This window comes from Clavelina lepadiformis, chromosome 4 (genome assembly GCF_947623445.1).
Source record: "Clavelina lepadiformis chromosome 4, kaClaLepa1.1, whole genome shotgun sequence".
In the NCBI taxonomy this organism is placed as follows: Eukaryota; Metazoa; Chordata; class Ascidiacea; order Aplousobranchia; family Clavelinidae; genus Clavelina; species Clavelina lepadiformis.
In genome coordinates this window covers 10,355,581-10,371,497 of record NC_135243.1, presented here as the reverse complement: position 1 = coordinate 10,371,497, position 15,917 = coordinate 10,355,581, and the positions used below count along the sequence as shown (strand labels likewise).

The window sequence follows — 15,917 nt, the reverse complement described above, 5'->3', positions numbered from 1 at the left end:
CTTTGAGGTCTTCCCAAGCGCATGGCGTACATCTGCGTCAGAAGAAATAAAGTAACTCAACCTACAAACCAAACCGCTTTTCTTCAATAACTAGTTAGATATAAAAAGAAGTTATGCTACCCTTCCACTATATGGCTCGTGAAGGTATCACAGAATACTACCAACTAGTTGACACAAACAGTGATTATATAAATTTTGACAAGCTTATGATTGACCATGACATTGTACCTAACAATCAACTATTCGTCGAATATTTATTGTATGTTGCAGAATGACTAAAGACCCTTTTCGAGGTACGGCTGCTATTTTTTTGGGTGGCAAGATTTTTTCTATCACCTATACTTAACAATCGAAATTATCGTTCCACTTTGATTCTTGTTTAAACTACAAACGTTCTGGGCATTGGATTGTAAAGATTTCGCTCAGGTGAGTTGCATATGAATTCCTTTACGCGATAAAAAATTCAAGATATGTTTCCTAGTTTTTATTTGACAGTAGTTTACTTTAAACTCTACGCACTTGGCTTGTTCGGTATGACGTCTAGATATGTGGTCAGCAAAGAATTCGATGTAAAATACGAAAGTGTTTATGTATCTGCGGTGCGTTACACAATCTAATTTTGTTTGGCATGTCAAGCAAAGTTTAAAATAATCAACTAGAAGTAAATAAACCGAATAATTACATCCAAATGCGCCGCAGATACCACGCAAACTCCTACGCATTTTACATCTCATTCTTCGCTGACCACGTATCTAGACGCGAACAAGCCCAGTACGTAGGATTCAAACCACTGTAACATAAGAAGTATGCAACATATTTTCAAGCTTTTATTTTTATGGCGTAAAGGAATTCATATGCAACTCACGTGGACGAAATCTTTACAAACCAGTGGCAAGAACGCTTTTAATTTAAAAAAAGAATCAAAGTGGGTCGACCTTTTCCATTGTTACGTATGGGCGATCGATAAAATTTTGCCGCCCAGACCGTAGTTCGGAAAGGGTCTATCTATTACTCTATTATGTACTTTGTGCAAAATTATGACTGTAGCCATATTCGTCTCGTAATTGGCTTAATGAAGAATGTTTATTTAGTTGATGTTTGCCGTAATTAGTGAGTAGCATAGACCTATGAGCGGGTGCCTCCAAGATATGCAGGTTCGCTTGTGGACGGGTTGAAACTGAAAAAATGAAGTGAATGTTTTTTGAAACCGTGCCATTTAGTAAGGTGATGCTACAGTATTTTAAATACATATTTTTTAAAACTTGAGCTGCTTAAATAAAGCAAAAATTTCCACATTAAGGTTTAGTAGGTCTACGTGTTGTTCCATCTTGGTTTAGCATATGGCTGTCGAAGACTCTTTGTATTCTAAAACAGCAGTCCTCTAACATCGGTCCTTGGAGAGTTTGCAGCCAGGGTTTCACACATGTCACGTAAAAGGTTTAAAACATGGCCAGAAACCAACGGACAGTGCTGTAGAATATTGATGCAGTATTTGTTTGTAAATAAGTTTAAATTTTACATTTACTACCGTTATTGGTTGCCGTCAGTGATCAAATTAAAAACCTGGCAAACTATTTTACAGTATCAGTTCAATCACGACCACGGCATAGCCAGGTTTGACGCCTAATACAGCAATAACACAAAGGAGTGTGACAACATTTGACTCGCATTTAAATTCATTGTTTTGGCACTGTAAAGTAATTGAAAAATAGCAGATTTAATTGCGTTTGGCTAAAGTTGATATTACTTATGATAAGTTGTGAACGTACCGGCGCCCGCACCCAACGCGGTGTTCCATTTATTTCCATACTCGCCAGTTGGCTCACAAGCGCAGTCAGTAGAAGAGAGAAGACCATCTGCAGGGCTGTTCTACGCGGTGCAAAATCAAAAGTGGCAAAAAGTGTGAACAGTGGTCAAGCACGCAGTTCTTATACAGATGTAGTTGTTATATCTATACATTTTTTACACGTATAATTTCACCAAGGTAGTCTTCTCTGTCAATAGTATCTATAATTCTATATCTTATGCGGGCAAATCTGTTGGGCACACTAACAAACATTATTTCTATGGACGATGTATACAGTATAGTGAATCCTGTGGTAGTTAACTTACAAAAAAATCATTGAGGGGCCAAGAAATTACGCACGACCGGTTTTCCACCAGTATTCCTTTAGCTTGGGGGCTTCTTGTACAAAATACGACAACTGTATGGGGAACACTGCAAATAAATAAAAAAGGAGAACAAACGAAAGTAATAACGTTACTAGAAATGAAGATGCATTTGCCATGCCAAAATCGACCGACCACGCACAAAGTTACCTGCTTTGGAAAGCGGTGACAAAACTTAAAACCGCATGCACAAAGCACGTTACTCAATTTACTGTGTTGATTTAGCGAACACATCGTCATGTCTGTACATTTAAGCAGGTCTTTCAATCTAACTGATTCGATTAGTTCGTTATTGTAAATTTGCTTTGTGTAAAAACCATGTTTTTTCGGAGTTACAATTTGTAGTGTTGTTTATTTTTGGAATAGTTTCCTTTCTTGCTAGCTATTTTCATTGTAAACCTCGATTATGTGTTCAACTGAAAAAAAAACATGTTACAATTACAAACACATATTTCGCAAATATTTGTATTTCTACCTTTTTCTGTTTTCAAGCCACGTCATGCGTTTAAGTGCAAATAGATACAAGTTATACGTCAAATTTGCGTAAGTTTTTGCTCATGGGCTTTAAACCACTACTGATAAGAGGCACGTTCGTTTGTGTAAAAGTTCAATGCAATGCGGTTCCCGTTGTCATGCCAAATTTGTTCCCACTGATAAATTCGTTCCGGGCATTTTGACGGGCATGAGTCAGCGTAAGTTTTTCGTTTGAAAATTTCGGATATTGCCCTCGGGTTCAAGAAAAACGAATAAGGTTACATACTTACTATCAAAAAAGAAAACAAAATGTTCGAACTCATTGGGAATACAAAGAATTTGATCGAAACGATTCCGCTGAGTCATGCAACATTTTTACGTCATAATCCTCACAATTTTGTGATCTGATTGAGCATTTTCTTTTACCCAAATTTGGTCTGCTCTAATCGAGGAGGACGTTTCGTGCAAAGATTTTCCTCCGTTTGAGGCTTCATGCAGTCATACCATACTATTTTCTTAAAAACCTTTTTGCAACATGATGTAAACAAGATAAGCAAATGAAAATAAACATGTTGCATGATTTTTCGGTTGTGGTACCTTTGAAAGTAGTAGCGGCCAGCAAGTGAGCAGTTACAACACATTATCCAAAGGATGATATAAATATTTGCCACTTCTTTTGTTATAGCAAAGTTGTTCAAATATTTATCAGCCAGGAAGCTTGTATCCGAGATTTAGCAATCATTGTAGCTAATTACTATAATTGTATATATATTACTAAGTACTATAAATCCTTGCAATAGAAATTTTATTGTATTGTAATAGTATTCTGCAAAGTATATGAAATAAGGGATATATTTATAAACTATGAAGTTAAACTTTACTGTGGGTGCAAAATACAATCATAGTGAAGATATTCATACAACTAACACGCATTAATGTTGATGTTATTCATAATGTTTACGTGCAGTTGGAATCCATATTCTATACACTAGAAGCAAACTGCGTCTGAATATAACTAACTAAACTTGTTACTTCAACAAGAAAAGGTGTAGCAGCAGATTTATCTTAACGAGACGATTTCATGGCAATTGTAATTTTACATGCAATAAAAGTATATAGGAATGAGATTAAAATTGCTTTATTTGAAGTTTCATACAAAACATGTATTGATAAGTGGGGCAAAACGCCAAAACACACAAATGATTGATGTAAATAGGCAACCACAGCAACAGTTCATAATATACACAGAATTTAGTTAAATGCTTTACTTCAAACAAATTACATTAAACAACATTTCAGCGGATAAAAATGAATAAATAAAAGCTCAAAAAATTGGAAATCAAACAATCTTTGAAAGGATTTAAATATTAGGCTTTACGGTGCACACAGTATCCATGCTAAGATTAAAAACATACCTTTGTACTTGCATGCCATGCATGCAAACACACCATGCACAAATTCATACAAATAATGATTTTTTCTCATGTGTACAAAAATGACATGACATCAGAAACTTTATCAACCTACATACAGTGAGTACGGTATATCAAATTGCAAATGAGTAGGTATAAAGCAAATAGAAAATCTATCGCATGGTTGGTGTAAAGGAGTTCATAATCTGTCGGTTGTACAAAGGTCTGCTTTGGTTGTGTTTGTAGCTATTTTCTGACTTAGGTTTCATTGCTGTATGCTTTTTAGGATAGTGTTCATTTGTTGGATTAGAGCATCTGGCTTTTGTTGGTTTCTTCATACTGTCTACTTTCCATATGCTTGAAATCTTACTTTTAACCTATAATTGTTTCACAGAACAATATGAATTCTAACAGGAAAACCATACCAATCATTACTAGCAAATTACAATTAATGGTTCACAACATATACAAAGCAAGTACTTTTAGTACTTGATGTATATTATATAACATGACAATATGTAATCTATAACATTCATATGCAGTGTTTGAAATATTTTTTATACTATATTACAATTACCTCTTTAGGGGGAATTTTTCCTGGCGCCATCAACGGTCTTATAGAGTATACAGACCTTTCAAAAACATTTAATTAGCTATTATGAATTAAAAAATTTGGGAATGACAGGATGTTACAAAAATATATTCATATTAGTATGAATTTAGTAAACGGTAGAATCCCGGTTGACCACTCCAGCATTACGACCACTTAAACGTCTATTCTATTGTCGAATGTTTTCGGTTCTACTGCAGTTTATAGCATTATGGCTCATTAAAGTTAGCACACCACTATCACAACCATTTGAAAACAGTCTCCTGGATGTTTGACTTACCAGGATTCTACCGTAGTTATTAACGGTACCATTATTACTAACATACTTTGTTTTGTTGCTTTCATTGTAATATTTTGCTTTGTTTTGCCTAAAAGCAGAAACATGCAGATGTGTTCAGTTCAATGAACTTATGGACAAGAAAAATTTGCCAAATATAAAAACTCATATCTCAAGCAACAACATAACAGATTGCAGTTCAACAATCTTTGATAAAAGAAAAAACTTAGTTTTTCAATTTGAAAATTAGTTCAAGTAATACCATCAGCATAGTGAATATTACATTGTCTTAAAGAAAATTACCTGATGAGCTTTTTGCGTTCCAAGGACTTAAGAGTTGCAGTTGAGAGTCGATGTACCTTTACACAAGCTGAGTTCTAAAGCAAAATCTCAAATTAAGAAAATAATAGCTTAAAATTGGATGCATGTTGATTGTTCAAGTTCAAATAAACAAAAAGTTCATTGTAATAAACTACCTCATTTAATTTTGTTTTATGTTCCAGAGCACGAGACTGGGCAATTACATCCATTTTTTCCTGGATGGAATATTCAAAGAATATTTCATGAAGTTCGTACAATGCAGATTGGAGCTGGAATAAATCGAAAGCAATTTACAATGCAGTCTTGTTTACTGAGTGCATATCAACAAAGCTCAAAATCATACCAGAGGGAGGTAACTATGAAATATAATCTAGATTTACTTGTAAAAACAAACGCTCCAGTAGAGTTGCATCCTGGCTAGAAGCTAGGCTACTTTTTTTCAATAAATCTTCACTTTTCACAGCTAATATGGTGCGACTAGTATCCTAATAATGTAAGAAAAAAACGTCAATTGCAAACTTGATCCTGAGTCATTCCATGTATAATGAACCATGCCCTGTAACCACTAGTCACAGATTTTTTATGGTTTGGACATATGTTGTAGAGCTTCCAAAAATTTGAAATAAAAAAAAAGTTTTAAATATCTTAAGTCGTTTTCAAGTTATTAGTTATTACCATTTGAAATTTCCACCACTTGAAGGATATTAGGTTGGTGAGCACTGGTCACGCTTAGTGATTTTCTTCAAAATCTCTATTTCTGAACGTAAAATAATGAAACAAATGTCATTTTTACCAGTTTTGAGGTCAATGAATTAATTTAAGCAGATAAAAGTCTCTTAAACATATCCCTCATGTAATAAATTAGAGTAAAAACTGGTAAAAATGACATTCAGAAATAGAGATATTGAAGAAAATCACTAAGCGTGACCAGTGCTCACCAACCTAATACAGTATTCTTCAAGTGGTGGAAATTTTAAATGGAAATAACTTGAAAACGACTTAAGATATTAAAAAATTGAATGTGACTGAATGACTGAAAATTACTTTCCTTAGAGAATATAAACAATCTAAAACAGATAGAAGTACTAAAGAATTAAAACACTACAAGGTATAGCCATTCATACCTTTATGGTCTGCATGGTGGTTTGCACTGGTCTAGTTGCCAGTAAACGTCTTGTTAAATACCCTTTGACAAGGGCAGAAAACTTGCACCACTTTTTATGTGTTGCTTCATTTGACTAATAACAATAAAATATTATAATACATCTTAATAAACTTATCCTTAATAACAAAATTTCAATGGATAGATAGATACGCATTCTATTGCCAAAATATTTCTTTTTTGGGCTATCTGCAGAATTTTTTATTGAAAAGCATCAGTCCGTCTAAAAACCACCCATGGCAACCCTGCTTAATAGAATCCAAATCCTATAAATCTCTAATTAAAGGATAATCAAAAAAGTAACCTTGCTTCTTTCAACGTCACTACTTGGACTTAGCTGATCGGTTCTAAGTACGTCACAAGTCTCATATGATGATATTAGTTCTGATTGTCCAGACAGCAGGTCCTTTAAGTCAAAAAAAGTCTTTGTAAAGAATCAACCAAAATACAATATCCTATTCACACATATTCATTCATTAATTGCATATTGACACTTTGATGCTTGTTTCACTACATAAATCAGTCTACCTGCTTAAATTTTTCCAGCTGCATTTCATGTTGCCTCTGTAGTTCAAGCATTTCAATTTGGTGTTGTTCCTCCAACATTTTGCAATAATCACTCATTTTTGTGTTAACTGAAAATGGTAAAAAAAATTGTATCAAACTTTGCTTCATTTACACAACTTGCTTATTTTTCACATTATTCAACTCACCTTTCAATTGTACTAGGGTGGAATTTGATCTAGCTGATATTATTGAACTTTCTTCAGAATCAGATGGCATTTCTAACTTTCGTTTCACATCCGTGTTAAAAATACAGGAATCATTTGCTTCAGACGGAATAGCATCATCATCATTTAATGAGTACACACTAAAGGAAACAATGAATGCCATAAAACAACACTTGCTGTTGGAAAAACATAATACTGGAATATGCATCAGTAGTAGGACCTTTAAAGACTAGAAAAAATAACTTTAAATAATATAAAAATAACAGAGAAATTGATTGTTAATGCACAAATTTTCTAAACGATGTGTCACTGGTTATAACTTACGTATGGGTATCTCGGGTGTTAACTAGAAGTGGGGATGGAGCTTCGATTGAATAAGACCCTCGTCTCACTCTGGCTTCACGCCGATGCTTCTTATGAACATTTACTATCTTTGCTGTTTTATTATCAGTTTCTGAATGATTTCTATCCAACACGGTGTCAATTTCTGCTGGTATAAATGAATGAATTTTACGCATAGAAGTGCACACAGTAGCTTAAAAAATGCCTTATCTTCAAAACCATCATACTGATATCCACAGTTTCAAAGCTCGTTTTCAAAATAGATAGTTCATTGGTCATGCTTTTGCAAAATATACCTTGAGAAAATTCTGGTTTTCCACACTTCTTATTGACGTGTGAAATGGTTAAAGATCCAGCAATTTGTCTTTCATCCTTGAACCTAAGATCATCTGCTTGAATATCTAAAAGAGAGATAAAATGTCTTATGTCTTAATTGAACTAAAGAAAATAGATTTTCCCATACTTGTCCGATATCTTTGTGTTCGAGTTTGAATCCAGGAAAACAAATGAAAATTAAGAAATTTGGACCCATTAGGTCAAGGGCATATACTTTGTATAAGTACATACTTTTAATGCCTTGTCAGCATTTTAGGGAAATCTTGGGGAGGCCTACAGACCAGGTTGGGTTATAACCGTATTGGATTATAGCGTCTAGTGCAAAAAAGAAGTCTGGGGACACACATTTTTTAAAATAATAGCCAAGTGTGCAAATTCCCAAAACAGCCGTTTTCAACAGCACTTCCCATAGGAAAAAAACTGTGAAAACGCCATTCCCACTGCACTACACACCTGCTTATAACTTATTCAAAGAAATATGGTAAATTTTTTAAAAACAAAACGAAATGTAAATAATGTGTTATTTGATAAACCAAACTGGCCATTAATTTGATGGAATTTTATTTAGCGCAGATGTGAAAAGATTGGGGATTTTTTCATCTCTATATTTACACGATATTCCTGTCTGCAGTAACCAAAATTATATTCATTGTGCTGCTTCGTTGCAGTACAGGATAGGCTATACAGTGTATATCGATTACCATTTTCCTTGAGTTAGTCATAGTGGTCATGACCACAAATTGATGGTACGTGAGATTGCAGGATTCTATTCGGTGGGTCGCGAAAAAGTATTTTCCGACCCTTGGCCTATACAACCAAATGAAGACAGTTTTAAGACAAGCAATTAAAAACTTTAAGCATGGCATGTTGTGCAAATTTTTGAATAGCTTTCTAGTCTCTGAAGAAGTTGAATTGAAAGCTTTAGCGTAGCCTCCAAAAACAATACGCATAGAGTACATAAACTTGCAAAATACGAGTATTACGAAGTGGAAGTTTTTGATAAAATGCAATAGATAGTTCAAAGAAAAAAGATTTCAGAAATACCTAAATGGCTGATGTTATGCAAGGAGCTGACTGCATCAAGAATGGAATCTTCTGGAGATTTTACCTAAAGAGACATCATACTTATGGAATTGTGCTCAAATTAGGCAGTAAAGTCAGCAACTTTTATATCCATGCAACAAAAATCAAAAACTGTATGTTTGGCATTCTTTCCTCAGACATATGGGAGCAACAGATCACATTATTATGTTAAATACATGTGCTGCAAAATGTTACTACACACTTTGCTTCAGCAATAACTTTGCAAAAACAAAACTTACACTTTGGTTAATTTGGAATCAGTATCTCTTAGTCACAAAAAAGAATTTTAAGATAAGACATGAAAACTCTACTATTCCAAATTACAGAGCTTACTTCTTGCAATTCCAAGGCATCCTGGTATGAAATTATTAAATTGTTAGTCTCTAAAGAAATTGAGGAGGATGGAGATACTTTCAGCTCCAAACTGTACGGGGAAAACGACTCAGTGCAGTTTTTTACGTTTGTTTTGCTCAAAATTGTCTGTGTTTTTTCTGAAGCATCGGATTGGTCCGAACATGCAACATGGATGGGTAAATTGCAGGCTAAGTTGTTGCCTATTAATTCCAATGCCTTATCGATATGTTCAGTTGCTTTGCAAGGTGATGAAGTAGTGGATGTGCTCACTTGCCAGTCTGCTGAGCCACCGTTATCCTCATCATTGTCCAAGGGATGGAACTTGGACTCTGATGCTAGATTTAAATCCAATTCATCGTTGTTGCCGGAACTTACTTGCAAAGAAGGCCAATTATCTTCAATAGGAATAACACTACGATGATTGCCTGTATTGTCGGATCCAGGAATAAGAATCCTTTGAGGAGTGTACTGTTCTAATTCGTTGCAGACATCCACTAACAGGGAATCAACCAATTCTCTTGCTGTAAAACTTGTATCAGACTTGCTAGACGATGCTTTGTCATTGGGAAGACTCATAGAAATAGCATCAGCAGTTACAGGCAACCTTTCAGCTTTTTTTGCAGTATCGTCTTTGAAGACAAGTGTAGCAATGGTGTTATCAGACCATGTGTTGATTGTTGATGATGATGGTGTTGAGGTAGATGATGCTATATGTGGAAAAACAAGAAATGGTTCAAAAACTGCATTTACTAAGCTTGGACAATGTTATACAGACAAAGATTCAACTTTTTGCTGATTTCGATAAACAGTCCAACATATTTAGTTGACACTGAACCAATAAAATGTTTAAAAACCAAGATGTTTTACACTGGCTGCGATATCTAACAAAATGACTTTTGCCATATAAATGCAGATAACCTCATTCATTCATTGCTCAGATTTGGCAATACAATACTGCATACACTATTTTCAAAAATTATTATTATTTATTGATGAAACGTTCAGATTTAACGTTATTTATGATAGATGGTATCAATAAATTGCGAAAACTTGGGTGCAGATGCATGTTTATTATTCAACTATATATTTGAAAATCGGTTACAATCAAATCTACTTTCAGAGTTGAATAAAATCTATTCCATCAGTCAACTTTTCTCAAAGGAATTTTTGTTACCAGTACATTACCCTGAAGTCCATGTGACGCTTTAGTTTGAATTTCTCCGCAAGTGGAATTGTTTACACTTGAATCCAATGTCATGGTCTTTTGAAGCAAGTTTTTCAGACTTTGTCTGTAAGCAATGTCTTGGAATGTTTTCTCCTCTTCATAATCTATTGGAATGGATTCCGGATCTGTAGCTAACTTGCCCAATCTTGTGTTCTTTTGAATGTTTTGACAGTAGTCTTCACATAACTTGGTGTTGGTAACTCCATCATCGACTACTGCAAAAAACATTATATACGTTGAAGAGAATGAAAAAATAAGGCTATTAAGTACATCACTACGCTCAAGTGAAGAACAAAACAGTTATTTATTTCCATCCATCAAGAAGGTTATTCATAACCAAACATAACAGAATAAATCCGTTTTGTCACATGTGCTTATATTTGTTAGTTTGCTTGATTGATTGATTGTCTGTCTTGTGTCTAGCAGTACTCAAAAGTTGACTTGCAATTTTAATGAAAGTTTCAAAATAGTTTAGTATATTAGGGAGTAAAAAGTGACCATACTGGAGTTCACTAAAATTAGACATGGCAGCCCATTGTCAATTTAAAATTAGATATGGCAGCAATATTTCATGTGAATTAAAACTGGGAGAAAAAACTACAAATATCTTGGATTATGGTTGGAATGAAATTAAAATTACTCAATCTGGCCAAGTTTAAATACCAATACTGTATATGTATAATTAGGCTTTAACCAGGGATTAAAATTTAGCGACTGGTTTGTATAACATTTTGGCGTCACTTTTACTGGACTATGTTTAGGCTACGAAATACAAGTTACTACTACTAGTACATAACTACAAGCAGCCTGTTAAACAAGCCTCACAAAGAAAACAAAAAAATGTACCGCAATGCTGGTAAGCATTTAATGAGAATATACGATATGGTACCAGATAGTAAAAAATATTGTTGCATTTTTGACAATGTAAAATGGGATAATGAACTGCCTTAGCAGTTGCAAACATTTAGTGATTGCTTTTCTAATTTCTTAATTAATTTAAACACTGCTAGTTTACAAGAAAGTTGGTTTTGGGATGTTACTTAAATCTGATATTAGAATGCTTTGATTTTGATATGAACAACCTGCTTCTATCAGGGATGAATTTGACATCGAATCTTTTGCAACCATTTCAACCTCATTGTAGTCCTGCATCCTTGGTAAATTTTCCTGACTTGGTGTAACAGTGGATGATGCATTAATCTGTTACAACCACACAAAACAATCAATCAATTGAATCAATAAATGAAAAGTACAAAACAACTTGGTGTCAAAGTTTAGCCACAGTTTAGCATAGCCAAAATGTAAATATCGGTAACCAAAACAGATTTAACCGGAATATATAAAATTGGCTATAACCATAGAACTTTAACTGTGCTGTAAGCTTGGTTGTCTGCCACTAATTTTACTGCCTTCAATAAATCATAGTGACTTTACTTGTCCCTTCCACTGTGTTTTTCTAGCAACCCAAACATACGGCAAAATACTCCAAAGTAGAAATAGGCACAGAAAATAATCATGAATTACATACAAGTGTAATCGACTAATCGTACATGTTCCATCATTCCAAGGTGTATCACATTTAAAAATACTCATTAAAAAAAACAGATAAGTAACACGGGTACTTACATCAATGGTAGAAAGTATTGCTTCTACCCTTGATAATAATTTACTTTTATTCTTTTGCTGATGTTTCCGCTCCTTTTCAATTGCTTTCATTTTATACACTACCATTTCTGCTCGACTTGATGCACATAACTAAACAGTTGTATACAATTAAAGTGGGGTTAATAGCCATAATATAATTCGCACCCTTGGCCCCCTGTAATCGACGCCAATGCATGTGCGCCTTTAAGCTCAATAAAAAAAAAATCATAGCAGTAGGAAGTTACTCGGATTCAACAGGTCAAAGAAATTTTACCATTGACCTATTCTTATGTTAAATACAGACTAACACTTGATAATCTATACGAGGTGAACTAACATACTTACCACTGGTGGTAAAATAGGACGTTTATAAAATACCAATGAAGAATTTATTTTATCAGCTGAACGTGGTGAATGACATCTACATAATGATTCAGAAAGCCAGCTACTGTTGCTGCTGTTGGCTGATGAAGAATTGTGGCTTTTGTCCATGCAATATGAACTTGTATTCTGCAAATTGCAATAAATATACCAGTACATATATGTAGAAATGATATATGCCAAAAATAATTCTTATACCAAATGCAAAAATCCCTTTGAAAACCAAATGATAAAAGCAGAGATGTGTAATAGAAAAAAGTTTTTGGATTTTTGCAAATACAAGTAACATGTTTCTGGTCAACACAAAAAAACAGAACCTATTCATATGAGTTCCATAAATATAAATTTTGATCCAAAAATTGCCTAATTTGGCTAATAGAGTAATGAGACGGAACCACCAAAAAAAATTATTTTTATTGGAAACATATAAAATAGCAATTGGGAACCTATCATCTTTTGCTAAATGAATGTTACCAGGTGGAATGTTGCTCTACTAAAGCTGATCCACCAAACTAGCTCATCCCTTTTTAGTAAAGTTAACAAATTAATAGGTACTGCTGTATCCGGGTTGCCAGAGTTACAGGTATCTTCTACTCATAGCTATAGGTGATATTTAGCAAATCTATTTTGGTTTGGGTTCAGCTCTGCCCATTTCTAGATAACAAACATGACTGTACTTATAATTCCTAACAAACTTTTGTAACATCAATACATTATCATGAAATATAGAAATCAATTCAACAGCAATTTATAACCAATGAACATTAAATACCCAAAAATACTTACAGCCAGATTACCAAGTGATTCTGCTGCAGTACTAAATGGGTGACTTTCTGAAGATGGAGAAAACATGACAAGCTGATCCAGCAACTTTTCCATATCCATCATGCAAAGATATTTATAAAACAAAGACAAAACAAACCTTCAACAAGATCTTATGCATTTAATATCATAGTAACAAAAAAACTACACAACACTCTGAGGAACAACATGATGGCTTAACTAAGTCAGTGGACCTCTTGGTATTAATCTCTCAATTATGTAAACATCTGATTGAAATGATTGCATATTCAGGAAACAATGGACTCAAAGCAACAAATGTGCCAATTTCATTCTGTGCCAAATACCAGACCTGAATACTAGTACTTATTGTAGTACGTTGACGTTTTGGACAGTTTGAGTAGCTAAAGTCTAGTATACCAAGACTTCCTGTGGTTGTGCAGCTGTATACTAGACCCCAATTTCCAATGTTAAGCACAGGCGACCAAAATAATTACCACCGAAAAAAAATAGCGGCGGAAACTCGGAAAGGGTCTAATGTCAGATAGTTGTCTGCAAAAACTCAAAAGGGCTGAAATGACGAAAACGGGTCTATTCGGGAATTAGCCTACTATTTTCAATTGCAGCCTTTTAAAGTTTCCCAAAATCAGGAACACCGTCAAGAAAAGGAAATCCTTAGTTGCGTTCAATTGCAAGATTCAATGACTAATCTAACTGCTTCATTTCGGCTCGGTGAGTTATTAGTATCCAGCATGCAGCACCACCATACTGGCGTAATGAAAGCCAACAAATTCAATTGCCCTCAACAGGAGTTGCGAATTCCAACCGCTTGTGACAGCCGTTTATTCCCCATCTCCGATTCTCTAAAAACTTAAAGGGATATTTGCCACTTGACAATTCAGAGAATAAAAAATCATTCCCAACAAAAAACTTCACGGGTAGTTGCGTAAAGGTGGAAAGTTACAGAACTGAATATAATCCAGAAACGTCAAAATATTTTGCAAACTAGTATCCATATGTTTTTGAAAATATACGAACATTTCAAAAAAGTTCATAACAGATCAATGAACAAACTTTGATGTGCATATTGCGGTAAGACAAAAATCCTAACACTGAAAGAAACAAATAAAACAAGATAAATGTAAAATTTACTTAGATTCCAAGGATTTTTTTCGAATACAAAAAAGTAACGGTTTTACAATTATGTAATTTTTTTTGTTTTCTGTTATATTATCATTGGTTATAACACTTTAATTTAAAAACGTTATTTTGATTCTTTCAAATGTTCTGTTCCGCACCAGGTCACATGAAAAAAAACATTGTACATACAAATGTTGTGGCAGCACTGGAATGGTACTGGACTACTGGTAAAGTATGGAAAGACAAAGAAAAGACACAGAAATAAGTGTGTTGTACCCCAAATATTTGGCAAGTTTTCTTACTGCAGAATTACCACATTTCATTTTTTGTTCTATCTAACACCGTTCTACGATCTTCCCTATTGTAACGAAGGTACTGGTAATGGCGCTATAGCACGGCCGCCAAACCTATAAGAAGCAAGCTCAGAATGTAGTAATGTACTATCTTGAATGTAAAGGTCACAATTAGAACTAGTCAACAATAAAGACGTTTAGACAAAAGACCTGCAATAGACAGATTGATAGTTGGGAATCGGACTGTAAAGTTTATTTTGCGTGCTGGGAATTAGCCTGCATTCTTCTCGCAAAAAGTTTGGCAACTTGAGCTAGTCAATTTGCAAAAAATCACCACGTTTTGTAGCTAAGTATTATGTGCAAATAGCATACTGAAAACGTATTACAAAAATAAAGATGTGCATGAAAAAAATAGTATCTTAGGCGATTAGGTTTGGAGAATTGGTAGGCCTATGCAAGATGTTGATTTTAGTTATGAAGCTATTGTTTAATTGGAGTTATATTTAGATTGTAGGACATACAATAACAATATAACATACAATAACATTAAGTAGGTTAACAAGATTCTGTGAAAAAATAGCATCTAACGCACAATTGTTTTCCGGTGAAATAGACCTAGTGGCAGGCGGGCGGCCATGTATTTATTCTTGAAAGCTATATTGGTTGAACATTGAGTTAGTAGTTTTTTCCTTTACTGGTGATAAGCAGTAATCCGGTAGTGCCCAACTAGTTGATCATGGTCTACCATTGGTGTCTACCAACCCTTTCCGTGTTACTGTCTGGTTGGCAAGATTTTTTCGGTCGCCTATACTTAACGATGGAAAATGTAGACCCACTTTGATTTTTTTAAGTTACAAGCGTTCTGGCACTCATGATGACAGTCATTGCAACTACACCATTTGATTAATTTCCTTTACAAAAAAATTAATATAAAACGTTATGATTTACCTATGACGATTAAAAATGTCTCGCTTGGTCGGTTTCTCAATTTTGTTCAATACGGTCGCTTTGATATAAACAATACCTCGAGTGGCAAAAAGTTGGTTAAGTTTTTCTCTGCATAAATGTCTCTGCTGCTTGTATTGCTACTAAGCAATGCATAGTTATTTTCCTAAAGGCTTCAGAAAAAAAGACAAACACAATGCAATGGATTCCAGTAACTGTAATGGAAGTCCTACTCTTT

At 34.3% G+C, this 15,917-nt stretch overlaps 2 protein-coding genes across 4 annotated transcripts in view; one reads left to right on the top strand and one right to left on the bottom strand.

The window, feature by feature from the left end:
• LOC143451602 (alanyl-tRNA editing protein Aarsd1-like) overlaps window positions 1-15,917 on the top strand; it is a 63,234-nt gene that overhangs the window by 15,417 nt on the left and 31,900 nt on the right. The window lies entirely within an intron of this gene.
• On the bottom strand, window positions 3,691-13,515 carry LOC143452472 (uncharacterized). Of its 3 annotated transcripts, none has more exons than XM_076953466.1 (19): window positions 13,308-13,515; window positions 12,486-12,650; window positions 12,123-12,251; window positions 11,579-11,696; window positions 10,457-10,708; window positions 9,251-9,978; window positions 8,879-8,942; window positions 7,795-7,899; window positions 7,481-7,646; window positions 7,139-7,296; window positions 6,954-7,060; window positions 6,730-6,831; window positions 6,388-6,501; window positions 5,644-5,748; window positions 5,419-5,532; window positions 5,246-5,319; window positions 4,992-5,033; window positions 4,633-4,687; window positions 3,691-4,432 (listed from the first exon to the last, which is right to left on the bottom strand). In XM_076953466.1, exons 1-19 carry the CDS (start codon window positions 13,407-13,409, stop codon window positions 4,229-4,231), a joined length of 2,904 nt encoding a protein of 967 aa, XP_076809581.1. In that variant the 5' UTR covers window positions 13,410-13,515; the 3' UTR covers window positions 3,691-4,228. The 3 variants fall into 3 exon arrangements, with proteins under 3 accessions (XP_076809581.1, XP_076809579.1, XP_076809580.1); XM_076953464.1 differs by having other exon boundaries at window positions 10,457-10,711; window positions 13,308-13,514; XM_076953465.1 differs by having other exon boundaries at window positions 7,481-7,643; window positions 10,457-10,711; window positions 13,308-13,513.